Raw genomic sequence first — 27344 nt, 5'->3', positions numbered from 1 at the left:
AGAAATGGATTAAAAAAGTGTGGAGACACAGATTTACTGCTACGAAAAAGACGTGTTACGTCATCATCCATCTTCGTCCATTTCTCGAAAGCGCGTCTAATTCAAGTAGCGATTTATAAACCGAATTCGCGTTCTTATCTGCCTGCCCTTTTGGCGTGGAGGGAATGACAAAATTGAACCATGGCGATTCAATTCATCGCTCTAAAACCCCTAAACCCTCTTCTCCCTCCTCAATGCAAAAATTCAATTTCGCTGCGCAGAGGATCGCAATTATCGGTGTCCGCGGCAGAATCAGTGGCGTGGGAGGAGCAAATTCCCCCAAACGCCGTTCGCCGGAAACGCGATCCATCGTGGCGCGGCGGCTTTAGCCTAGGGGTAGATTTAGGGCTGTCGCGGACGGGCGTTGCCATTAGCAAAGGCTTCACGGTTCGCCCCTTAACGGTAATGCCGTGACTGTTAATAGAAATATTCGATTATAATCTGTTAAATTGTAGATGTTAGTCGTGCAAATGTGTTGTGTTGGTGTGATTAGGTACTTGAATTACGAGGGCAGAAGCTCGAGCTTAGGCTTCTTGATCTTGCTGAAAAGCAGGTTTGTGATATAATGTGAGATTGCAAAAGCTAATATCAGCTCCGTATTGATGGATTGAGTTTTGTGTGATTACAATAGGAAGTGGATGAATTCATCATTGGGCTTCCGAAGAGCAGCGATGGGAAGGAAACAGAGCAGTCGAATAAAGTTCGTAGCGTGGCCGGAAGGTTTGCAGTTCGAGCTGCAGAGAGGTACACCATTCATTGTGTATCAAGACTCTTGTGTGGCTGAGTAAATGCATAGATAAGAAAAGCTTAATTAATGGAGGTTTAATGAGGTGTTGATGCAGGGGTTGGAGAGTCTACCTTCAGGATGAGCACGGGACCTCTTCCGAGGCGATGGAGCATATGATAGCTCAGTTATAATCTCCTTCAAGCTCCATTTCCTCTCACTTTTTAAGCTTTGTTATATTAGTGATGATGATGTTGATTGCAGAGGGGTGAGTAAATCTGCGCGCGATGGAAAACTTGATGCTTATGCAGCTATGGTGAGTGAGGTTGGCGAATGGTTATGATAATGATGATGGTAGAGTGTAAAAGTGATGGGGTTAAGCTGGTTTTGCAGAAGGTGCTTGAGAGATATTTTTCAGAAGAGGGGAAGGGGATTGAGGCTGTTGTGCCAAAGCAGCTAGAGCTTCAGAATAAGCTCAGGGAAGGTCCCCCTAAGGATTTAGACTTTTACTCACCCACCACCAACTCTTAGTAGTGAGTTGCAATAATCTTCCTTTTTATTTTACTTTGAAAAGCTTGATTCTTGCAAAATCAACCTCATGCTTTCTTACTCCTTTGAAATGTTTAATTTCCTGAGCAGGATGGAAAAAGAATTGGCCACTATTATTGTTCAGTTCATGACAAGGAGATCAAATTTTCTGACTAGGCTGTGAAGCATTATGCCAAGGCGCGGATAAGCTGCCACGTGGAGGATTGTCTTGGCGCGGGAACAGCAAAAATGGAGTATTCTTCTTTTCGTAATTCTTGAATGAAAAATCACATTTTTAAACAACTTTACTTTATAGAATTCTTAAGTACTCCTATAACCGTTTTTGGAAACAGTAAGCGTCTCAGTTTATTTATCCAAGAGCAATGGTACATATAATTTGAGGAGAAGATATCATCTATCGCAAGATTTATTGCGTGACCAAATTTCTATTCATTTATCAATTGAAAAAAACAAAGAAAAGTAATAAACGGTCCAAAAAAAAATCAACCACCACCCCAGCCAACATGGTATAGAAATTTTTACAAAAAATACAAAAAAAGATTATATTACTTGATTATTCAAAAATGAATTTTGATCTAATCTACTTCATTCGCACAACATATGATACAAACAACCATATCTATCTCCGATGCAATACATAAAATAATAAGAAATCAAGAGAGCTAACCATCTTAAAATCCTAGTATGTCCAACAAATGAATATGATGAATTTTCGTTCAAATGAGGCCCGAATAAGGATTGTAGGCTTGCACGGGCATACCTGCTCCGTACGGGTGGGGCTGAACACCGGTCATGTATGGATTCATGGGTTGCTGCGGGGCCATCATCATCATCGGATGCTGCTGCGGCTGGAACATGAACATATTAGGCTGGTTTGACATCTGTACATTTGGCGGTCCAGCCACTGCGTTGGACGCGTGGAACGGGTCGTGTGCCATCATGGAGTTCCCAATTGGGCCTTGCTCCCACGGGTTGTAGCTCGCGACCTGGTGATTGTGGTTGTTTTGTCTGATTGCGTCGTCGTATAGACTGTCCAGCGTGAGCATGTCCAGCCCTCCAGCCTTTGGAAACAAAGGGTTCGTTTGGTCAGTGAAGGACGCTTTTGATTGTAGATGGAAAACTCATTCACGGGAGCGGGGAAACATACCAGTTTGCTCGTTGCAGCAGCGGTCTCGTTGGAGCTTGGGGCTGTGACAAGTGCTAGCTCCCAGCCGGTGGCTCCATTTGAGAAGCTTGGTCCGGTTGAGGCTGGTTGTTCTGCAACACACGTATTGGCAAGAAAGTAAGGAGTTACAAAGACGACGATTTGTATATATCAACCTTATCCGAAAACTTAAAGCGAGTCGAGTAAAATAGGTGAAGTTCCCCATTGTACAAAGGATTAATTGCTTAAAACTTCACGAACGTTAACCTAATTTAAGTTTTTAAAAATGTTTTACATATAGTAACAATGACACCACTCTTTGACTTATAGTAAAAATAGACACATTCAATGCATTTAGAAGAAATCTGCTCAAAATCAGATCAAAGTTCAAGAATCTTTTAGCAAACTAGGCCTTGCAAAAAAGTTACAACTTGGTGTTTATAGTTGCAAGGTTGTAAAAAATCATGTTAAAATGTCCAAAGTTGTATCCATTCCAGCAATTACCATTTCTTTAATTAGATGCAGAAAAGCCTAAGCCCGGCATGTCTAAACTCGAGTGTAGGAAAACTTACCAGTAGTAACAATGGCCAAAGCCAGAGAATTTTTCTCATCCAACGCAGTTGCAGCAGGGGTGGGCTCGTTCAGGCCCTATGCACAACGACAAACACAGTCACTCGCTTGAATGTTGGAAATATTAAGATGGCAAAGCAGAATGAATCAGTAGTTTCATGCATTGAGTATACGAATAATCACCAGTAAATCAGGCGGTGGCTCAGGAGCTGCAGTCTCCACTTTGACAGGCTCTGGTTCAGGTTCAGCTGGAGGTGGCGTCTGCAGATGCTCTTCTTTTACCTCTGAAATCGGTTTGTACTCAATAGCCAAGACTGCTTTAGGCTTATCGTCACCCTGTTTAATTCGAACATATTTAAACTCCATATTTAGAAATGCCTATATATGAATCGGAGAATTAAGAAATGAGTACCAGATCTTTGCGGGCTGTGGAAGCGCGTGGTGCTTCTCGAACATACTCTTCCATAGCTTGCAGAAATGACACCGGTGGCTTTACCATTCATCACCATAATAAACAACGTGAGAAACATAGCCAAAGCTAATAGAAGTGATATAGTTGGCAAAAAAGTATGTGGAGGTCAAACCTGTTCGATCTTGATAAATCGCTCTCCACGCCCAACATCAAGATTTTTACATATTTCATAGAATTCCGACAATCTCTCGGCCTAGAAAAGTTGCATTGCAACAAAATCAGTTAATTTGGAAAGAAGCTTTGCTTTGTCGATCCTACATGAAATAACTATTTGAAGGTTGTACCTGATTTCCAGCTCTTCGATATATATCCATAGCTTTAAGAGCATCGTGCTTTTGCATCTCGAAGAACTGTTGGAAATGAAGGTTGTAAGTTTGATGCCACCAAAGTAAGAAATATTTAGAGTAGTAAGATGCTTTCTTAGTTATACCTTGTCGACCAAATTAACGGTACCATCGCTTATCGCACTGTAAATTTTTATGCTTTCTGAAGCAACCTACGAAGGGGAGAAAAAAGGTACAGGATTATAGACAAAGTACAAACAAGCCATTTTATATGTAGCAGAGTAAAACCGGGACTCACCATGGAAAGCGCTAATTGAATGATGAAATTATGAAGAGCTGCTCCTTGGGGCTGCATTTTGAAAATGTCGCACTTCAAGTTATTATGTCAGGGAGGAGCTAAACGAGGACATTACTTTTACTCCACAATGCAACGGCACCAATTTGAAAATCAATAAAGAAGCATTTTTACAGACGATCTACCATCATTGAACTGATTAACTATAGATCTACCTGACAGCCAATCACACGGTGAAGAAGTTGCTGTAGTGCTGGTAAATGTTCGAGTAGATCCGGAGTGTCGGCGTCTTTCGTTCTCTGCAATTCGATGAAATATATCAAAAAATGTAGAATATTAACGAAATTTATCCATGTAATAAAGTTTTGTATTGGAAGATACACTTAGATCTGACGAGATATAGTAACATCAATCTCTGAATGAAGAAAATAAAATTTTGGACAGATAAAATTAATGTAAATCGGTGTTTGCAAGAGAAACCCACCGGACGGTCTGTTTCTATGTCGTATTTCAACACACGGTAACATTCCATCCTCTCCTCCAAAAATAGTGCATAACAGCGTACCCAAGCAGAATAATCCCAAGCTGCTCAAAAGAATGAAATGCAATATATTAATGACAAGTTTGTTCCATTAACAACTTTTGCCAATGATCAAAAAGCAAACAAAATCATACCGTTAGGGCTGGAATCATCCTTGAAGTGGGCTAAGTTAAGCATATGACCTCTGCTCCTACCATAATTAATGATTTCTTCCTGGAATGTTGGGTCCACCTCCCTTAACGCACGATGTATAACAATTAGAGTCTTCAAGGCAACCTATGCAGTTCAACAAAAGAGATATACATATATCAGAATTAGGCAGTTCATTTCTTATAACAAGACAAGCATCATAGTGCTTTCATGAATTAAACAGCATCAAAAAAACCAAGATCTGTATTTAACATATCAAAATCCTAATAATTAGAGCCTCTATTGCAATTTATGACGTCACTGTATAAGCGGCTCGAGATCAGTGTCAAATCATTCATGGATACCTTATCCGAGTCACACAGATCTTCAACCAGATAATAATATGAATAATTTGAAACTATCAAAAACAAAAAGGGTGATAAGGTAAGGGCCGAAAAAGGATAGCCCCTAACTACCCCGCATAAACTCATACGGAAGTTCATTAAATTAATAAGTTATAATAATGCATAATCATTCTGTTGATTCTAACAAAAGATGCAACAAATAATTGCCATAGTTGAATTGAAAAGGAGCCACAAACTAAATTATGATCCATCTTTTCATATGCCTATTTATTATTACAACTATCCATGAAACCATTATCATGCAATGCTCAACATGGCCATAATTACATACCGCCCAGTTATGAGTTTTTGCCAATCTTCTTGCAAGAGCATGTATACAATAGGCAACATCAGCTCGAGGCCTGGTGGCCGATACAGCAGCAAAGACAGCTGGAAGTTAGATTGAAGATACAGTTAAAGATGCTTCCTTCAAAATTGGAATCCGGTAAACACAACGAATAAAAGTAAATTAAATATTTTGTGAATAACAACCTTTAATATGCCTCTCTTTTGCAGGGCGTTCAACATGGTTCGTTGCCTTAACAATAGCAATGTCCAACTCCTGTGAAACAAGAAATTGAAAAAAAAAAGTCAGCAATCAGAATAGAATTTGAGTTTTGATCACGTAATAGGACCTAAATAATAGTACCTTGTAGTCGCTGTTTATTTTCGCCAAGCTAACCGTAGTGGTGTCCTTGAGAGCACCAAGGGTTTTTCTTATACTGCTCTGTGTACCGCCACGTGACATTGTGTCTGCAAGTTCTACAAACATAGATCCAATGAACTATAGAACTTACCTCATTAAGTATATCTCAACTTTCAATTAATTACACCATAAATGAACTTATAAGAAAAGCTCATACTACCAAATCCACAATCAAGCACATTTAAAACGGCAAACATCTCCAGATAATAAATCATGAAAGATTCAAACAATAACGAAATATGAAGTAAAATGTTCCCACATCATTTCCACAACAAAATGGACTAAAAAATCCAGCTACACTCCACTCAATCTACAAATAAACCCTAATCAAACTCAAAATCCAAATTTCAATTGCCATAACCAAACCTTGCTGATATTTACTCATAAATGCTTTCACACACTGCGATTGAATCACAAACAAAATTTCATCACCATAAACATCGCATAATACTCGAATCAGTGAAACACACATATATAAAACTGAAACAAAAACTAGCAAAAATATCACCTCATATGCCAAGAAAAAAAAGAGGAGAATCAGAATTAAGAAAGCATTTCTCCACAAAACAAGACATAATAAACCATAATCCACATGAATTAAACACTTAAATAGCAAAATCAGCAACTAACAGTGATTCAAAGAAGAATGAGAAAGGATCCAAAAGAAGAGCAGATTTCTTCACAAACACTCAGCTTTTTCAGCTCAAATCCTTCACAGCCAGGAAAGGAAAAAAGACAAGGAAAATACCTCAATCGAGAGATGGCAATACAGAGATCAGGAGCAGAAAATGTTCTGACTATTAGCTTGGAATTGAGAGAGAGAGAGAGATGGTCCTATAAATTTGTTTGTTGTCTCTGGAAAAAGAATAGTCTGCAAAAAGACTTCCATGAATCTTTTCTGGTTGGCCGTCGGCATCATTTTTTTTTTATTTTTTTATTTAATTGCAAACACCAATTATTCTATACCTGTATCGCACTGTCAGTCGTTATTTTGTTTTTATAAATACTTTTGTTGGATTATATTGTAATTTGAATATTAAATCAATCGTTTTCTGCCACTAATATTAGTAAAAGTATTTCGTGGACTTCACTTTTAAGATAAACATATTACATTTTTGTTATAATCATTAGAAATATATTTTTTGAGAGTGGTCATTTGTGAAAATTTATTTCTCATTAACTAAAATCCTCCATCTAATTATATTTGCATCTTATGCCCCACATCTGTTTTTTTATCAAAGTGCTTCAAATAAAAACTTAATACTCCAAGAGTGTGCAATTTTTTTTTGAATAATGGTGTTTGCATGAAAACTTATTTGTAGCTCAGAGTTTTAATGGAGTAGTATTTTCTTTTGATTGGGAAATTTTTACAATATATAAATGTCTATCTCATATTTTTATTAAAAATCATGTTTATCCAATATTGGAATACATTCTTAGTGAACGAAATGAGTACTTATAAAATTATGTGATTATGGTGATTCACCTAAAATTATCGAAATAAGGTGAAAATGTATATTTTGCATATATGATGTATTTTTATACAGCGCAAATAAATCTATGGCTTCATGAATTTTTTACATTAGCGTCACGTCCAAAGTGCTCTATGTATTAAATATTGGAGAATTTAATTTGGACTTTTAATATCGATCACTAACTTATTAACCTCATTAAGAATTACTACCATTTTATTTTATTTTTATTTCAAAAGTTTGGATGAATCTAAATCTGTCGGTTAATACTTGATAGTGACACATATATCAAATTATGAAATATGTGGGTCTCAATATAAGGTCTTCTGCACTCTGCACTTTGTTTTATAACTGGTTTGAAGCCAGTCGATTTTGTTTATGGTCAGAAATTTAAACTACAGAGCACCAAAACTAGACAATAGTTGATAATATACGTAAATAGAACATGTACATTAGTACAAAATCATTTTGTACAATAGTATGATTTTTGGTTTATTAAGAATTTCGACCACCAATTTTATCCCATCGTAACATGTTTTTTATATTTATTAAAGATTTTCGTCTTGAATTTGCACTTCAAAATCGAAGACTGTTGGAAGCTAATTAAAAATCCAAATTATTATGCCTGAGCTACCAATTTACTATAAATCATGTATGTTGTGTTTTTTGACTCAGTAAATACATAATCGGAGCAGATGAATTATAGAGTATTTGATTGGTCATTATTAATATTAAGTTAATTTTAAAGGATTTGCAATGATTTATATTATAAGTATGTTTACTACAGCGATCGGAACGCAGACAAAATAAGCCTCCTGCTTTACCTATATACGACTAAACTAAAATATATACTTATAATTAAAAATTTTAATATTTTAACCCCAGTAGTGTAATTGGTTAAAGTATAGATCAAACAATCTAGAAGATTTGACAATATATTTGTTTAATTTAATGTGCGTTTGTTTTAATAATATTGGTCAACAGGCACGTTGACAGCTGAATTAGTTCTTTGTCAACTTTATCTTCAAACCATGTTACTTGAGGTGTTTTTGTATTTAATGTTAAATAAAATAAGAGAGTGAATAAAATACAAAAGAATAAAATAAGTAAAATTAGATAATTTATTTTAAATTAAAAAAAAATTGACTCAAATAACTTGAGATTGTCCAAAATAAAATGAGTCAAGTAATTAAAACAGAGCCACAGAGGGTATTAACTTTGTGTTAGGCTATCAAATATTCAACTACAATTACAGGTCACCCACCTAATTGAAAAAATTAAATGAAGCTATAATTCTACTTGCGCGTTTAACTCAACAAAAAATGTCAGGTTAATCCAAAATAAGAAACACAAAGTGCTGAGTTAATAATGAATATATCTTGAACTGTAAATTTTTTAAAGAAAGTGCTAAATTTTAAGCTCTTAAGACTATTAATTTGATGAGATTTTACAGTATTTTAAAGTACCGAGCTACCGATGTTAATCTCCAATAATTATTGGGGTTATAAGTTGTAACTGAGCTATTAACCATTAATAAGTAGACATTATAATTATTATAGGAACCCCATTAGCCTCCACACACAAATTTACACCCCTAAGCATAGCTGTTGTTTATAGAATTAATAAATGCTAATTACCTAACACGGTGTCATTAATTTAATTTGAATTCAAAAGCTTTCATTATTATAAAGAGAACAGTCAAACACATGCATATCATTTTTAACGAGGGGAATCCAACACAAACATATCTTGACAATTTGAAATTGATTCCACAAGTATATAGGATATATACATAGAATTTCCACAAAAAAACTCCAAAAAGAAGCTTGTAATATTCAACAGAAATCAACCATCAAGAAAAATATAAAAACTTTCTGGATAGAAACTGCAATCAAGAAAAGCAAGATACAAGACTTTTCCGAGTATATGTTCTCTTATAAACAAACTCCAATATCACAAAATTGCTAGCAAGAGAAGCTTCTAAACTATGGTTGCTGTATATTCATTTAATAACTTCCACCTTCTAATAATAGTACAATTCTTATCTTCAATTTTTGGGGTGAAGGTCCAAAAAATAATAGGCTCAAAATGTGGGTGGTGATTAGTATCAAAATTTTTTAGGTCATCAAGACCTCTTCACAGAAGCTGTGGCAAAATGTGGATGGTGAATAAAATCGAAGGAAATTTTGAGCGATGGTTCAAGACTTCCTAACCGGCAGAGAAGGTTTAGAGCAACATGGTTATGTTCAGCTACCTGTTCTATCTGGCGAAGCTCAGCCAGTCTGTCTGGATCATTGGCAAAACCACCGCGCAGATCCTTAGCAATTTTTTGTGCATCTTTGAAGCAGTTATGCATGGATACGGTCTGGGAAAAGATAAGGATCACAATATATGGAAGAAGATAGTTTAAGGAGGTATAGTACAATGAGAAATACTTACAGAAAAACGAATATTAGCTACAGTCTCACTGAAGGAAAAGAAGGATGCATGATCAGGAAGGCAAGCCTTCTGCAACAGCTCAAAGTGCTGGACAAATCTCTGCAAAGATTGTGAACGTCAAGGAACCATCATTGCATATACTGGCTTTCATGAATATAAAAATGGGTAAAAGAAAATTGTGGAATGCTGCTGACACAGCCCTCTGATGCATGCTATTTAATATCAAAACTAAGGAGTTGAGGGGAGGGAAGATGAGGTTCTACCAAGAAAGACTCTTACATTGATATATAGTTGCAGAAAACAAAGATACAAAAGGGTATGAAGCTTGGAAAGTTTTGAGTTAGCCACTAATGGATATAGTATCTATTTTCCAACTAAAGAACTTAAGCGCAAACAATGGAACAAGTATAATAAAAATACCTCATGCTCGCTGTTGAAAGGACCCTGGCACAAGAAGATCTTGTTTTCGTTCCGTAAGGAAGCAAGCATCTGAAAATTTTGAATAAGAATTAGAGCAGTTTGTGCGCATCTAATGATAGTTTTTGTAAAAGATAAGTCATTCAACTTGGAGTAACGCACTCGAATTCTAAGATTGAGGTTTCCTATATCCAAGTTCTGCTTTGCCATTCTGAGCAGGTTTAGACTAATTGAAGCAAATATTAATCTTATCTTTTAAGGTTAAAGTACAAAATCATAGAGTCCACTGATTAATACGTATGGGGACCATAGCTCCCTGTAACATAATCTAGGAATTAGTGTCAATCTATATACAGTTGATAAGAATAGCATTATCTGTCATCTGACTGAACTAACCACTGTTGCTCAAATCCATACACATTCTACCGAATCTAACACAATCAGGCATAAAAAGAATTAGCTGACCTAAGTAACTGGGGATTGAGATACTACAAAGAGTATAATTACCATCATAAGACCTTGTGCAACGTATATATAGCACTGAATTAACTGGACCACAGGTGGAACTTGATAGTCTTTGCCAACATCCTTTACAAAATCCTTCTTCTTTTTCGATTTTCGTCGACCTGCTCATGAAGCAAAATAGTTGATAAAGCTCATAAAAAATGTGAATGTTCTGCATCATAATGTGACAAGAAAAGAAGAGAATCTTTGCATTTACTCACTAGAATCATTGCTCAGCATTATTTTGAGATGAGTTTTCTCGGCTAGCTTGATCAGGTAGTTATAAATGTACCAATATACCATGCAATATTCATCGGTTGAATATAGATCTAATTCAAAACCAAGCATAAGGAAGCGTAAAGCTATCCAATATGTTTGCTCCTCTACCCAAATAAGGATATGTTTGCAGACCCTTAACAACAAGTCCTGCAAGAAGGGAGCAAAGATTCAAGGACATGCAAGTAGACTCTTAAAAGACTTACCAAATTAAAATAAGTACGGGCATGCAGTTGTCAAGAAAATAGATGTGATGATCAGAAAATATGCAGATATCTACCTGTTCAACCGTCGTACTTGCAGCCTCCCCGAACTCCTTTCTAAAAGCTAACTCAAGCTGTTTGAGAGGAATTGCAAACAAAAATATCAATCAGCCACAAGTATAGGTAAGCAATCAGATAAAGCTGTGAAGACTGAGGCAGCAGCAATGCTAGTCAATCAAAAACACCAAAGAGGGACAACTGTTGCTATATATTCAGTTATACGTCAGGATGATAGAGAATGCTATTAAGGCTGGGTACCCCAGAATTTGGATTTAAACAACAATCATGACAAACTTCTTAATCATGCCTGCATCTATTCACTTCTGAAGAGATACACCTATTTCATCTAACTCATTCTTGGGAAGAAATGTCTGTCCCTTCTTGGCACTAAACACTCACAACTAAACAAACCAAAACTTCACAGAAGATGCAATATTCATGTTTGGAATACCATAGTAGCTACCACCTGTAAGTCTAGGGGTTAACTACATTAACCTCATGCAAGAGACTTAAGAACCAAAGTTAAGATTTAAATGGGAACATGGATGCAACACCAATACGAGACAACAAATCAGCAGGTTCATGGAAAGCAGTACTTTGTGATCTATAGTTTTATTGAGACTATCGGCAAACCTGGACATATATTATTCTCCAATCCTGTAAGATCTTCCCTAGTTTACGCCTCTGCCATGCAGTGTTAGCACATAGGACTCGGAACAAAGTGACAAGTAACTGCATCAACAAGGTATGCTTTCATCAAATTTTAGAGGCTAACAATGTCGGGAGAATTTTTTTTTATAAAAGCCCATGTTATGCCAATATAGGAAGACAATTGGCAGTCCACCTGCCCTAGTTGTTGAACACTCTCATTCTTCTGGATATCATGATTCTTTGCTCCTTCAGGTAATAGGGCAGCCTTGCATATGACGGCAAACAAAGATTCACGTCCATAAAGCTTCCCATCTTGTACCAGCAGAAGCTGTTCATTAGCTATTCGCATGAGATTCCATTGCATAAAATAAGACTTAAATCACTAATCAGTAAACCAGCAGAAGGACAAATCTTACTGAAGACTAACCATATTCAAAAATGAGATCTCAATAAGAAAATGAAACATAAGGTATAAATTGCTAGTTTGAAATAAATCTCAAGAAAATGGTAAAATCCTAAATCCACCACAGATAACTAAAGAGTCATAAGTCTCTCTTCCACAAAAAATTATCTATACTCTAACAAGAGCACAGAAAGAATTCAATTCAGAAACCTTAATAAAAATATTAACTAAAATCCTCTTCCACGTAGTACTAACTTATTTGCATCCAAATATGCATCCTAAACATTTGAACTCATTTGTGTTCAGTTGGTGTACAGTTACCAATGTGTTTGAGGAGGCAAATCTACTTGGTCAATTGAGGCCTTTTTGCTTTATCCCACTGGCTTTTGTTGCTTAGGGAAATTCTAAGTAGTCCATTTCCATCATTGTACAGACTTGGCAACTTTTTGTGTTGCTTGGGTATGCCGGGTGTATTTTTATACAAATTACCAACCATATTAAACCTGGTACCACCAACTAAATTGTAACTTTGTGACTCACTTAGTTCCCTTAATTCAGACTAATGAAGACAGCAGCAGGATATTTGCAGCAAAAACAAATGAGAGAGAAAGAGAGGTGGCAAGTGAGCTTGGCTTTACTGTAAAAGTGTTTGAACTTTGGGTGACAGGCATTACTTTAGAATTCAATTTTCAGCCGCACTATACACTTTCCACCACACATCTATGATGTATCACATATATTTATGTCATGTAGTCATTTTATCAAATATCTTGGTCGTTGCTCCACCAGATTATGCTTCATAAATTTAACAAGTAGCCATCTGATAGCATATTTTGACTGTAGGACCTCAACCCATCTGATGTTTTGCCATCAAGATACTAGTCTCACTTTATGCTGGACTCTTGATCTTAGTTCCGAGCTCTCAGGGAAACCTTCAGAATACTTGCATTAAAGCTGCTAATATACATCCCCTTAACCATCTTTTCAGTAAGAACATTTCAAGAGCCAGAACTTGACATTCTATATTTAGTCCCTTATCCAGTGAAACATGCTCTCAACAAATTAATAATTATTCTTACTGTTCTTTGAGTGGTACAGTTCAAGAAGAATCAAATAATATAAATATGGGATCCAAATTTCAATATGCAAAATGACAAAAAGGAGAAGTACCAGACTCGAACCTGGATATGAGCTCTAGCCACCAAATCTGGTTGAAACTTCTGAACATCAACCGCAAAGCGCATGGCACCTTCAAAAACAGGATCTAAAGGGTAGGAACATATAACATCCAGATCATGCAGAAGCTTCTGGAAATAATTGACTGCCTGACAGAAACAGAAGTGAAAAGAATAACAGAGTTACTTCCATGTCTGGGATGGATGATTAAAAGGTTAATTAAACAGCAAATAAAACTACCTTCTTCCAGCTTAGTAGTTTAATTGCACGGGGCGGAGTTGGGGCTGCTGACCTGCTGTTTAATGTAGAATCAAAACCAACTGGTTGACAACCTGAGGCAGTTGTTTTCTCATCTTCATTCTCAACAGTTCCACATGCAGAGTTGTGCCTCAGAAATTCTTCAGTGTTAAGCATGGAATCTAGCTCAGATAAGCAGGAAATAATATGTTTCTTTGCCAACTCCAAGCCTCTTCCTTGGGGTTTCCTCAAGCATGTTAATACATGGTAAAAGTGCTGAACACACAGAAGAATCCCTAAATGTTATTGGAGGAAAAATGATGGACATCACATGCAAAAGAAGTCACATTAGAATAGGAAAGAGAGACATTTTAAGATTAGACAAAAGGACAATAAACCCAATGCCTGAAAAGTATAAATGATAAAAGTAATGAATGCAGGTAAAAAAAACAAATTATTACCTACTCCCTCCGTCCCACTCAGTGACTCTAAGTGTCTCATTTCTTTTGGACACGGGTGTTAAGAAAAAGGTGATTACAGTATAAAGATAATAGCCCCCATGTGTTTTTAGAGAGAGGGAAAAAAGAATTGGCAATTAAACAACAAAAAAAACCCTACTGCTTGCTAAATCAAATGCTACAATTAAAAAAGGAAATGTGACACTTCGATGAGATGAAGGGAGTATTATCTTTTGAAGGTGTGGCAAAAAGGGGAAGAGGAGGAAAACAAGTTTATGTGATAGCTTATAAAGAATATTGGGGGTCGGAACTGAAGGCATGTATGTTGTATGCCTGTGGACATCATTTATGATTGAAAAGAATACAAGGACTGATAATCAGGCCAAAGTGCTGCTGAAAAAAAAAAGTAAGGACGCTATCTCAGTATCTTCAACCCAGATGTAAAACATCGCAAGCGAGGGCATGCTACCCATGAACAGAAACCACAGTAAATTCAGACAAGGAATGAAGCATAGACACACACAAAAATAATGAATTCCAGTACCAATATCCTGCTTCCCTTCATACTGGGTAGTTTATGATATAAGAGAAGTATTGACACAGAATGTATGAATCTATTAGCTTTTTAAAAAAAAGAAAATTAGAAACAAAGATATTTTATTAGTAGACATTAAAGTAGTAAATAGGACGAGTCATCATTTGAATATAAATATCATCCTCTTTAGATTATACAACTCCATCTCTAAATCTGATACAAAATATGCTTAACTCAGACTTGATATTTGCCGAGCTAGTCTATACATAACCATATCCCAGATCTCCTCTAGTTATTCCTCTTGACCCTCTAAAGTCCTCCAACTCATTTCAAGCCAAAGAGACTACTTAGTTTTGTGATTGCTTTCGTTTCTCCCTCTCTCTAAAAACACATGTAAGCTATTATCTTTAATGCTGAAACAATTACAACTTTATTCTTTTTTCTAAAGAGGTAGGTACTAGGGAACTTCTGACAATTCTACCTCCTTGAAGAAAGAGCTGAAGATTCATTTTAGTTCTTACGAAAAAATAAATTAATTTTTTAAGCACTAAAAGTATCTTTAGAAAATAACGAGCAAAGATTCGTTGAAGTACTTTACTTCATTTGTGCGTGCCTCTGAAACAGCTGAAACAAGAGCACTACAAGTAGCACGTATAACACTGCAGAAGGAATGCAGCAGGGCATGAGATGATATTCTCTCAGGCCTCAACAGGTAGATGCAAGAAAACACTGTTTGCGCTAATGAACCTCCTTTATGCCATGTTGCCTGCATCAAAAGAAATGAACTTAAGAGGGGTATATTGGTCACCGCTTATGAGTGCTATCTAGAATGGCTACTGATCGACGATACCTCACAAGCAAGGAAATGATCCATTATATCAATAACACATTGAATATCACTTGTTCTATCAATGCTCAATGGAATAGGAGCAGCACCATTCTCAATGGCTTCATCAACGGAATAATAAGTAGATACAATACCTGAATCCATCTTCGGGTCCATTATCTAGTAAAAACAAAAGGTTTATCAATAAAACATAACCACAATATAGTAGGAACTACAGCATAATACAGAGCAAAATGTCCATGCCACACCATTTAACATAAAATTATGCATAGACTACAGCTGAATATTGTAGTAAAAACAGAAATTTTATTAAGATAACGTAAATACAATCTGATGTTAAATATTTTGCATGCCACGCCATGCTATTTAACGTTAAAAAGGAAGAAAAATTGTCCCATATAAGTATGATGAACAAGTAGTCCTGCATACCAAAGACAAGAAGATGTGCTTAATACGCTGTTGGTACTTTTTCTCTGTAAGAAAACTTCTATAAGATGAGGAATCACAAGTTAAAGAAGAGCTGAATAAACCAAATATCACTATTAAAACAAGCTAGTGCTACATTGGACCCAGTTTATTTAAATCTAATTCAAAATTTGAGGACAGGAAAAACAGATTAAGCAAACCAATGACAGTGCCAAATTACTATTAGCATAGAAAATAGCTAGTGAAAATTTTCCTTTTTGACAACTTCCAACATGAGATCATAGTTATTCTTAGCCATGTTGGTATACAAAGTCTAGAATAAAATTACTTTTCAATTTAATCAGTATTCTTTTTTACTAACTTTTTTTCTTCTTAGAACACAAAAAATACAAATTTCAAACATTGATGATGAGAAACATAGAAACATCCAATCTAATAGTGGAACCAATGGTGTCAAAAGTGCACCAGGGGCTTGACTGGAATCGCCCAAGCTGGCTGAGGCGAGCCTGCAGCAAGCAACATTAAGGGGGCGAGCCAGGGTGGCTTTGGAGATCTATAACCTTTTAAACCACTAAACAGTAAACCATTCAAATCTTATCAAATCGTTTTTTCCTAAAATAACTCAAATACAAGTAACCTTTAAATCTGGCCAGAAACCCTTAAAATTGCCAAAATTAATTACTCTAGCATTCCTCCAAAAATAATGAACGTGCCAGCTCTTCTCCACTTCTCAAGAAAATTAATCTTTCCTTTCTCATTTAAGTTCTTCTCTTCATCTCAATTAATTTCTCCATCTTCAAATCAAGTTCCTAATGGACGTTGCAGGAAAAGAAGAACCTGCTTCTGGATTTGTTGTTTTCTAAGTCTCTTTTGAATACAAGGCATATCCACAATGGCCAAAATCTATAGAAATTGAAGTCATGTTTGAAATTTCCTATGTGTAGTTTTCTTTTGTTTTTTGAAGGGAAAAGAAAATTGACCTACGTTAACTTAGCCACCCTATTTCTTTAACAAGTAGCAATTATTGGATATTATGATTTAATTAGAGTCAGTAATGTCTTTTCCAGATCGAAAATAAATTGTATCCCATTTTATCTGAGAATTTGTATAGACTAAAGAAGAATACTACTAGTAATTTTTATTTTTTCATCTAGTGTAGATTGACTATTTTTGAACTGCTAGTATTCCCCATCTCCCTGCATCCTGGCAATACTTAGTGAACCGAGAGTTGATTGGATGTTTCAATGAGTTGCTACATGTAAGAGACTCAAAAGATTATGATCATCAATCACATACTTTAATTTATCCAATATTCCAATTACACAAACAAATGGTCAAGTAAACTGAGAGAAAGGTTGGGGGAATGGGGGTCAAAAATTGGAGAGTTGAAATGGAGAAGGAAAGGTTGGAGTTTGGGATAGAGAGGGTGATGACCTATCAGGTAATCTTTTGATGTGCTATTTAAATGAATAGAGGGGACCCTTTAGTAAGGGTGTAGTTGATATTCTGACTAAAAGCTTTCTTTATGGGAGTGACAAAAATAACACATTGTTCTAAAAGTGGTTATTTAAAATTGTCTACCAATTTAATATATTGAAAGGACTTAGTGCAGGAGCAATGAGTAAATCTTTTGTACCTATTCTATCCTCCAAAGTCTCTTTACTAGTCCTCGTGGGTGGTTTTCATAATATGTCTCAACTTATGATACAAAACATATAGAAATGCTAAGCATTTCATTCAAATATCAAAAACAAGGAGATGAAAGAAATCTGAATATTTCCAAACTTTCTTACTTGAAATGGGACTCATTAGCTAATAGCTAGTGATGATGCAGAGCGTTACACTACTATTCACTCAGTGCTAGCAAAATCATAATGATAAAGGAAGGTTTATAAAGAGGAGGAGAAGGCGTGAAAGTTCAGGATTATTATCAAACTACATGTTTCATCAACAATCAACCTAGTAGTAAATGCTAAGTTTAGACAAATAAAGCCAACATATCTAATCCCGAGTTCTACATAAAGCACACTGATCACAGAATAGGCTCAAAACCAAAGTTTAATAGAGCATCAACTATCTAAAATAGGCAATTAACAATTAGAAAACTTCATGCCTAAGCCAATTAACAGGAATGTGTTTAACATAGTTCTTGCCCCATGTCTCGTAATAATAGTAAATTCCATTTCTAAAGACAATATTGTCATAACTTCTAATGCAACAAGAAAATACATATATCACCTTTCTTTTATCATTAAGAAGATAATCTAATAGTAAATTCTTTTACTGAAAATAGGATGCATTAACAGTTTGTTCTCACATAATCAAATTGACATCTATTGCCGATATCTCTGATTTTTTTTTCTTGGATCACTTGAGCTATACCGTTACTAGCAGTATACCTTAATTCAAAATTAATTTCATGAAAGGTCTTCGACTCTTCGGAAGAAAAGCAGTATTACCTCTAAAGCAGACATGGCAGCAAACAAATTGAAATCGTCCCCTGTGATAAGCTCATCATTTCGAAGGTCTGTGAATAAAGTACAAGTAAAAAATTATTAAGATGCTGCAGTAGTTATTAACTTTTCTGGGGTGGGTGGTGGAATTTGTGGAACTTGGGCATGGAAGGTGGAAGGGGGAGTACAGAATAGAGTTACATATGAAACTACATATATATCTCCAAGTTGATTCTTTTTCAAATCAAACCGCACCAGCTTGTATTTATATGGAAAGTTTCTGCTTAATTTTGCTGCATAAGAAAAACATATTACATATATCCCTAATAAAATAGATCGTTTAGCCTGAGAAGGGAATAAATACTGCTGCGATTGAATAGAATAACAACATAAACTGAGAAAACAGCGAATGTTACCCGGCCTGGGCAACCCTCTCATTCCAATTTATAAATTCAAAACAAAAAAGTAAAATAAAAGCCAGAAAACATTTGTGATCGCAATTGAGAGAGAAACGGACCTTTGGAGGCGCGATGGAGGAGAGACGAGACGTCAAACCAGGCGGTGTCCTTGCCGGAAGGGATGGAAGAGCTTAGAGGTGCTCTCGCGTCCCCTCCTCCGTCAGCTTCAGCCATAATTGGATTCCTACGTTTTCAGTATCCCGTTCTGTGTTCGTGTGTGAGAGAGAGAGGGGGAGATTCTAGAGTGAGTGAGAGTGTTGCTCAGCTATGGAGTTCGGTAGGGCAACTGCTGGGTTGGGACCCGGGTATGGATCCGAATTCAATACTGTGTTAGGGCAAACGCAATTGGAGGCACGTGGAGTGCCCGAACCGCTAAGAAGAGAGTAACCGAGTCGCACCAGAGGTTCGGGACACCTAAGATATTTTAATTTTCAGAAAATTGCCATTTAAATCAAAACTTTTAATAATTATTATTTTTAAATCTCAGTCAATTCTAACTTTTCATAATTTTTTTAATTTTTAAATCTCAGTCAATTCTAACTTTTAAACCCGATAATTGTAAATTTTATAACATTCTCAATTGTCTATTGTGATTTATTTTGCGGCAATTTGTTGGGCGATCGTTTATTCTACATCATCATTTTTGCAAGTCAAAACATAGTGGAACAATGCAATGCAATGAATATGGAAACTTTAGTCTATCTGAAATAGTACATTAATTACACACCATTAAATACCATTAAATAGCGTCACACAATCGTCAAAAATAAATCAGAGTATGAAATAAAAGTGAGAGATTTCGTAAAGAATGTCTCAATTCGTAGGCCTTTCAACTTTGAGATTAAATTCGTTGATATTTCAAAATATAGGATCATGTCATGCGAATTTTAGGAATAAGAGATTTTTTAATTTTTGTCTATTTTCTTTTCTTTTTCCTTATTATTTCTCTTATACAATAATATTTACAAATTGACCAAATTACCCTTAATTCTTCTGCTTTCATGAAATCTGATGCTACCAAATCTTTCACATTTCAGATTTCGGTTCGTTTATAGCGGTTCATGCTAATTTTAGCAAAAGATTGAGCACGAAGGAAGGGCATCTTCTTTTTCTTTTAGAGTGAACTACACTAATAGTCTCTGATCTTGTCAAAAAATACATCAATGATCCCTAAAAAAATTTTACAGCCTATTTGGTCTATAAAAATTACATTTTTGGTACCTGTCGGTCTTTTATACCTCTCAGCATTTGAAAAATCAACTAAATGCCATGAAGGGCATTTTCAGTATCTGGAAATTACAATTTTAGTACCTCTTCAATCATGCAATTATTTTAGACATACATAAAAGCACCTTTTACAACAAAAATATTTTCTTTAAAATTAATTCACTTAAATTTTTTAAATAATTACTTGAATAGTGTATAGATTAAGCTTTATAATGAAAAAGTTACTATAGTTCACTTTAATATTTTTAATGAAAAAATGTTACTTGCAAGAGTTCGCTTTAATTTATGTTAGATATAATTCACTTAAATTTTAATTATTATATTTAAAAAAAATTCTTCACTATACTATATTTTAATTAACGTAATTAAAATATTTATTTTTCACTCAAGTATAGTATAAACATTTAAATATTTAAGTAACATTTTTTAAATAAAACATTACCATCATCCACTATAATATTATTTCTTCTCAAATGTAAAAAATTTTAATCAAATTTTTAAGTAAAATTAAATCCCACAAAGAATTTTCTATAATGCACTTTAATATTTATATTTAAAAATGTTACTATTAAATATAATATTTTCTTCGCAAACATATAGAAAAATCTGCATAAAAATAATATTTAATTTTAAAAATAAATAAAGCAAAATTAAAATATATGGTTCATTATTTAAATTTTTGAAATCATAAAGTATCAAATATTATTTAAATGAAAGTATAATTGAGTTTATAAAAGAAAATGGTGATGGATGAAAAATGAAAAAAATTAAAAGGAGAGTAGAAAGGTCCAAAATGCCCTAAATCTTTAAATATTCATACAAGTAGGGATGTCAGTGTAGCCCGCAACCCGTGGGCCAGCCTGAATAGCCCGCCAAATTTACAGGGTTATGTTGGGGTTTGTATACTAAAGATGCTTCGAGCGTACATGCCTTTGTACAGTCAGCTTGTGCATGTATACGAGAAACGCCACGTCCACTTGTTTACCTATTTATGAGAATAAATAATATAATATAATGGTTTATTATTGAAATATAATAAACAAGTCTAAGGCTTTTTACTAAGAAGGTCAAGTAGGGAAATTCGATGAATCTCCTCATGAGTTTTCCAGTAGGGGACTTGGCCAGATCTAGTAAGAAGAAAAACGTATTCACAACCTAGATAGGCTTTGGCTACCTATTGGTACGGTTGCGGTGTTTGTGATAATTCTCTCTTACCTAAGAAGAGATTAATAACACCGGTGTGGTAAAGCACTGAAAGGATCTAATCCGAAATGTATTCTTTATTGCTATCTACTGAAAGAATATATTTCAGAAAGTTTAGTATTTTCTAGTCTATGATATTAATATCAATATTGTTTGAGGTAACAATTGAATCTACATCAAATATGCATGATTATGTGTTTATTTGATGTTATATCTATAGATCTATGTTTATTGCATGAAATTGGAATCGATTGCATAATCACCTAAATAGATCCGTTAAGGACCTGTTTGTTTTCCGTGTCATCCGCTGCGGTAGTCCCAACAGGTTAGGGCTGAAAATTTATATCCCGATTAAATTTCAGTCCGACTAGCCGGCACCCGATTAGCCCGCTACCCGTTAGGGCCAGACCCGAAAACCCGATGGACTGGCCCGGAAACCCGATAAAATTTCTATCGTTCTATTTGTTTGACTCTAATTCAACACTTTATTGGTTATTTTATGATATAAATTACTAAAAAAATAACTTTCAATTTTATATATTAAATATATAAATTATATATTAAATTTTTATTAACATAATAATAGATATATAAATTAGAAACTTCAAATTCACTAAAAAATATATTTAAATTTCTAAAACATGCTTTAAAATTTCTTGATGTTTATGTTTTATTTTGCATAACTCTCAAATATTAGTATATGATCGTGTTTACGTTTGAGTTTAAGCATATATCACAAATATATCATAATTAAATATTTTACTTATAAATATAACTAATTTTCACCATTAGTTATTGGATTGACCGCATGTTAATTTTATCGGTAGCAACCCGATTAGCCCGTTGGGCTAGCCCGCAACCCGAGCTTTTAGGGTTAGGGTTGAACTTTTATAACCCGAAAAAAAAATCACAACCTGATTGATCGATAACCCGAATAGGGTTGGCCCGAAACCCGGAGGGCTACCGATTGACATCCCTATACACAAGTGGTGCATAGGGTTACTTTAGCTTTATCGTACCAAAAATGATATAAATTTTTTTTAAGGGACCATTGGTGCATTTTTCGACAAGATCAGGGACTAATAGTGTAGTTCACACTTACTTTTAAAATCTGAGAATTCTACCAAATTAGGAAAATGAGCTGTTTCCAAATTTATGTGTTAATTTGGGGTTTATGATCATTGAATGGATTGAAGAATCATGGATTAAAATAAATTGAATAATAAAAAAAATAATGTTAAACATACATTAAATGAGACAAGTACTATGTAACAGTTATTTTCATTTTCCTACATTAGGCTATTTAAAAGTCAAATAATTTGTGGTTACAAATTGATATATCTACTGAAACCAGAATATATAGTACTAGCATTAAACAAGCCCATAAATTACAAATACAAGTACAAACCACTTAATCTTCTTAAGAACAACATGCATGGGAAATTGGTAATATAATGCAAAGAAAAAAATCTAATGCTAGCAACTATGACTACATATTATAAGCTTATTAGAGAAAACAACACGTATGAGCTTAGAGAATGCAATTGGTCTTCTTATTAAAAATACTAGGGTCATAGGTGAAATAGATGACATCTATAAGGAGTGAGAATTGTAGCAACACGAATGATGCATTGAGCTGGTAAGCGAAGGCCGTGAGAAGCGCCACAAATCATGCACATCTCGTTGTCTTGGAAGAACCAGATAGAGCGTAGCACTAAATGCAACCAACATAAATGTAATGGACACGAAGAGGCTAAGAAGGCCCAAGCTTAACCTCTTGGGTAAAACATACAAAAAATCCTCCTTATTATAACGTGAAGTCAGAATGGAGAGGAACAAGAGTAGAGAAGTTATGGAAGTGAACAATGATATGACATTCGACACTCCAAACAACATGAATGAAGGTTTGCTTGAGAGAAGTGACTTGCCAGATGCAGGTTCAATCTCACCAGGAATAGTTAAAGCTGCAGCGAACATGATTGTTGCAATTAGTGTTGCCACGATGGTGCATGCATTAGCCGTGTCTTTCATCCACTTCTCTCCGGCTTCTTTTAGCTTTTCGTGCTCCTTTGTGAATAAAATATGTGGAGTTTGCTTTTCGTGGTTGGGCCATGTTCTACGTGAAGCAAGGACAAAATATTCCGTCTCCTGCATATCAAAATGACTAATTTGATATATATAGAGAGAGAGAGGCTGTATATATTAACTCGTTACTTTTTCTAGTCGGCTGCTACTAATGTGTCGGTTTCATGTTTTAAAATGTTGAAAGGTAATTGAGTTTTGATTTGAAATGGTACCTTCAGCCCCTGCGATTTGCACTGCAACTGTGGAGCGAGACCAGCTACAAGATTGAGCCGATAAGGGGCTAGTTTTACACATATGTGTAGTAAATTGTTGTCATGATGGTATGTGGAGCTGCAAAACATATATCTGCATTCATTCATATTATATACAACGTATATATCATTCTCAAAGCGATAGGCCATTGCTAGTGAAAACACATCCTTGTCCGTGTCAGAATCTCTATAATAAATTGCCAAATGATATTTGTCTATCATCTCCACAAGCTCACTAATCCCATAGATTGCCGCAAGATGTATAGATTTCTCAAATATCTTTAAAGCCTCATTTTCATGCAAAGTCGCTATTTGGTAGCACAAGTGCTTTGCAAGTTGTAGTGCTTGTGCACGCATTGATTTCTTCTCCCTCATCTCCTTCGCGTTAGGCACTGATACATTAACCAATCAACTATAATAGGAGTAATTAATTGTTATATTACTACATAAACAAGATGGGTTTGAAATGCTAACCGACCAAATCAGCCTAACAGTGATCTTAGATTTATGTCACAAGCAACAAGAGATGCTACTAATCAATACAAATTTGGAAACTTTCCCCGAGAGAAAATGTGAAACGAGTACTTCCAGTTACATTGCACCATGGCTATTTAAATACATTGTCATGGGTTGCATTTGCCAGTTTCCTCTTTAGAAATAATTTTTACAAGAATACAAACATTATATTTGAAAAAATTTGTATGCATTAAAGAAATACTGCTTGTAATGTGGTATATATATATGTACTTACGATGGTAAAAAAACTTCTGCCACCAGGTGAAAGCGTCTGTCCTTGGGAATAAGGTGCTAGTTTGAGCAATGATTGATAATGCAGAATCACCATCGTCATCTACTCTTTGAGTCAAATTTGGGAACTTGTGAGCCAAATACGCAGCAATATCTAATCATAAACAAGGATATACACGTAATTCAGCTATGGTTTGAAATGAGAATAATATATATTAGAGCATTGAACGAATTAATTTGGAACTGACCAACATATGTAGAAGCTATTATTTCATTCAAGAAAATGACGCCTTGTTGGCTCTCAGATTTAAAAGGGTCATGCCGGAAGTTGGTCTCAGGCTCAGCTATAAAACAATGTAGAGTTTTCTTATGGCAATTCATGGTTGTTGTGTGCACCGACAACCGGTTGTCATCAGACAAAATATCTAGCAAATTTGGATTTCTGTTAACCAAAGCAGGTGTTGTTGTATTTCCAACAAAGGCATTATAGTGTAAGGCAATTTTCCCCTTGGAATCCTTGGGGTGTAGCACCTCTCGTCGCATTATATCCACCGACTTGTTCACCAAATTGTTCGATTTTCCTTTCAAAACGGTTACGTGGAGAACTGTTTCCAAATGTGAAGAGATAATCGTGGTTCTGAAGTTGTTTATGTCTGGGAAGAAATTCCTTGCAGCTTGCTGATCTCTTATTATAGCTTGGTATAGTGGCAAATATCTCCTATAAACTTCACCTGCACAATTAATATTCTCTATTACTTTGGCCCGTTCGGGTTTTAAGAAATTATTTAACTTTATGAAAAAAAATGTAGATAATGAAAGTTAGTGGATTTTGGATTGTACTTTTATGGAGTATATTAGTTTTATAGTAATAAAATATGAGAGAAGTGAATTAGTGGAATGTAGGTCCATATACCAAAAATAGTACTAAATGTGAAATGACACATTTATTGGCGAACCGACGGAAATAATATTTAATCATGTAGATGTTTCTATTTAATTATTTGAGATGACGCTGAATAATTTAAGGGTTGGAAAAAATGTTTGGATCAATATGGAAAACCAAAAAAAATACGTACTTGTTGTGTCCCTTAAAAGTATGAACTACTCATTTCTTTTTCAGTTCGTCCCTTGAAATTACGAACTTTCTAATTTAAGAAACTTTTTAATGTCTAATGACTTTACCAATTATGCATTAAAACTCACGTTCTTTCAAAAGTTTATATTTTTTTAGTATAAAATACTACCTTAGTTTCTTAAAAATAAAAATTATTTCCATATTGGCCCGTCTCTTAAAATAGAATTTTAGGCAGAGGACCGACCTAATAATCCACTAATTCTATTTTCACTACTTTTTTGTTCTTCCTCTCTCTTACTTTACTCATTTTCCTCTCCCTCTCTCTTATTTTACTAATTGTGCATTAAAACCCATATAGTTTCAAATGTTTCTATTTTTCAAAGACGGAGATAGTATATATTTTTTTCTTGATCAACCGTCTTTTTTTAAGGAAACAGATTTATACTCCCAATAGCAAATAGGACAACTATTCAATTTTAATGACGGAAATTGGAGAAAATGAAATCTGATCAGTCTCCCTTTGTTGCGGTAAATCACCTACAACATATGATTAACCGGCTAATTAGAAAATGTAGTTGTTGATGAATACACTCCTCGCATCACTTCACACCACTTTTTTCCAACAATGAAAAACCCAAAAAATAAATAAAAGATGTTTCAAATTGGTAGTTTGGTTAAACGAAATTTTTAAAACCAAACCAATTTTTCCTCCCCTGTAACTATTTTATACTTCTATCATTTTATTCCAAACGAGTGCAAAAAAGAAACGCATCGCTTATGGTGGGACGGAGTCACGGGGGAGTACTATTCAATTCAAATGAGAGGGAAATTGGAGAGAAAATGAAAACTGACCAGTCTCGTCGTCTTTTTCCTCTTCTTCAAAATTGTCCAGTAATCGTAGCCATACGTCCCTTCTAGTATCCTTGCGCCACAGTTGGTGAAGCACGTCTGTACCGACTGATCCAAAACTCCATCCTTTGGCAAGTTTGTCCGTTCTTCTCCACAGCTTGCACCGCTTGATCTGCGCTTTCTGGTTTTTGAATTTGTTTGTTTTATCATCTCCCTCACTGCTCAGCCTCACTGTCACAAAGTGTGCTACAATCACACTACACCGCCAAAAAGCCATTAATTCTTCAAAGTTAAACCCTTAAACGAGCATCACACGCACACACACATGCATATATATTCGACTCCTCTTGGCCTCATTCAGGATCCACCATATGTGGAACCACTATATCAGGACATCGTGGTGCAGCTGTACACAAAACAATCTTATAAAATATTCATACTCCCATAATTCAAATGAAAAAGTATCTGTTACTACTATAAATTTTCTTGTAAAGCATTTTAATTTTCTTCAATGCATTTAATTTGCTTTGAATTTGTATAATTTTCAATTTATATTCCAAATACTAGAACCTTTGTATTTATGATTTTGATGCATACATGAGCCAACAAACTCTAGCCATGAATATTAATATTGTATTATCTGTTTAAGCACGAAATGTGGGTTGTACAAAAAAATAACAAAAAATTGCCCAATTATGTATTAGATCTAACATGTTGCAACCCAAAAAGTTTGGCGTATTTTTTTCTTTTCAACATTCAAAGTTTGTTTATTTTCCCACAAACCGCAATCAGATTACAATGACATCGGTGCGCTACGTAGGATTAAATATGAGTAAAAGTGAATTTTGTGGGAAATTGTCTACAAACTCAAAGTTCCTATATTTTTTTAATCACTTTCAAAGTTTACTGGAAAAGCCTAAACTGACTAAAAGGTTGTGTATTTTTTAGCTAGTTTTTAATAGTTTAGTAGGTACTTCATGTTCTTCTCCAACTTGGTTGTTACATTTGAGTTTACATTCATTTATTTAATTAGTT

General features: G+C 34.9%; 4 protein-coding genes across 7 annotated transcripts; 1 reads left to right on the top strand and 3 right to left on the bottom strand.

Annotated features, from left to right (window-relative positions):
- Nucleotides 1–123: 123 nt before the first annotated feature.
- Nucleotides 124–1682, top strand: LOC125190364 (putative pre-16S rRNA nuclease). Of its 2 annotated transcripts, none has more exons than XM_048087648.1 (7): nucleotides 124–441; nucleotides 533–592; nucleotides 671–783; nucleotides 882–950; nucleotides 1028–1079; nucleotides 1160–1296; nucleotides 1403–1682. In XM_048087648.1, the coding sequence occupies exons 1-6, from the start codon at nucleotides 181–183 to the stop codon at nucleotides 1292–1294; spliced, it is 690 nt and encodes a 229-aa protein (XP_047943605.1). In that variant the 5' UTR covers nucleotides 124–180; the 3' UTR covers nucleotides 1295–1296; nucleotides 1403–1682. The 2 variants fall into 2 exon arrangements, with proteins under 2 accessions (XP_047943605.1, XP_047943604.1); XM_048087647.1 differs by having other exon boundaries at nucleotides 129–441; nucleotides 1157–1296.
- Nucleotides 1683–1840: 158 nt separating this feature from the next.
- On the bottom strand, nucleotides 1841–6773 carry LOC125190362 (putative clathrin assembly protein At5g35200). 3 transcript variants are annotated; one of them, XM_048087641.1, is made up of 16 exons: nucleotides 6628–6773; nucleotides 5801–5913; nucleotides 5644–5713; nucleotides 5444–5541; nucleotides 4753–4894; nucleotides 4562–4662; nucleotides 4293–4376; nucleotides 4081–4131; nucleotides 3929–3994; nucleotides 3783–3848; nucleotides 3611–3691; nucleotides 3439–3516; nucleotides 3210–3362; nucleotides 3029–3104; nucleotides 2460–2569; nucleotides 1841–2373 (listed from the first exon to the last, which is right to left on the bottom strand). In XM_048087641.1, exons 2-16 carry the CDS (start codon nucleotides 5897–5899, stop codon nucleotides 2029–2031), a joined length of 1620 nt encoding a protein of 539 aa, XP_047943598.1. In that variant the 5' UTR covers nucleotides 5900–5913; nucleotides 6628–6773; the 3' UTR covers nucleotides 1841–2028. The 3 variants fall into 3 exon arrangements, with proteins under 3 accessions (XP_047943598.1, XP_047943601.1, XP_047943599.1); XM_048087644.1 differs by having other exon boundaries at nucleotides 6606–6697; XM_048087642.1 differs by lacking the exon at nucleotides 6628–6773 and adding an exon at nucleotides 6488–6601.
- Nucleotides 6774–9189: 2416 nt separating this feature from the next.
- On the bottom strand, nucleotides 9190–19276 carry LOC125189457 (N-alpha-acetyltransferase 35, NatC auxiliary subunit-like). The gene is made up of 14 exons (XM_048086733.1): nucleotides 18932–19276; nucleotides 18421–18488; nucleotides 15539–15694; nucleotides 15250–15454; nucleotides 13699–13991; nucleotides 13464–13607; nucleotides 12073–12207; nucleotides 11862–11960; nucleotides 11246–11302; nucleotides 10911–11115; nucleotides 10693–10811; nucleotides 10189–10257; nucleotides 9769–9867; nucleotides 9190–9694 (listed from the first exon to the last, which is right to left on the bottom strand). The coding sequence occupies exons 1-14, from the start codon at nucleotides 19044–19046 to the stop codon at nucleotides 9455–9457; spliced, it is 2004 nt and encodes a 667-aa protein (XP_047942690.1). The 5' UTR covers nucleotides 19047–19276; the 3' UTR covers nucleotides 9190–9454.
- A 3619-nt stretch (nucleotides 19277–22895) lies between these two features.
- LOC125189456 lies at nucleotides 22896–26586 on the bottom strand. The gene is made up of 5 exons (XM_048086732.1): nucleotides 26313–26586; nucleotides 24634–24990; nucleotides 24390–24539; nucleotides 23600–24030; nucleotides 22896–23450 (listed from the first exon to the last, which is right to left on the bottom strand). The coding sequence occupies exons 1-5, from the start codon at nucleotides 26584–26586 to the stop codon at nucleotides 22896–22898; spliced, it is 1767 nt and encodes a 588-aa protein (XP_047942689.1).
- Between the last annotated feature and the right edge of the window lie 758 nt (nucleotides 26587–27344).

This window comes from Salvia hispanica, chromosome 5, assembly GCF_023119035.1.
Source record: "Salvia hispanica cultivar TCC Black 2014 chromosome 5, UniMelb_Shisp_WGS_1.0, whole genome shotgun sequence".
NCBI lineage: Eukaryota > Viridiplantae > Streptophyta > Magnoliopsida > Lamiales > Lamiaceae > Salvia > Salvia hispanica.
Note: the sequence above shows the minus strand (reverse complement) of the source record. Positions and strands in the feature narration are given on the sequence as shown.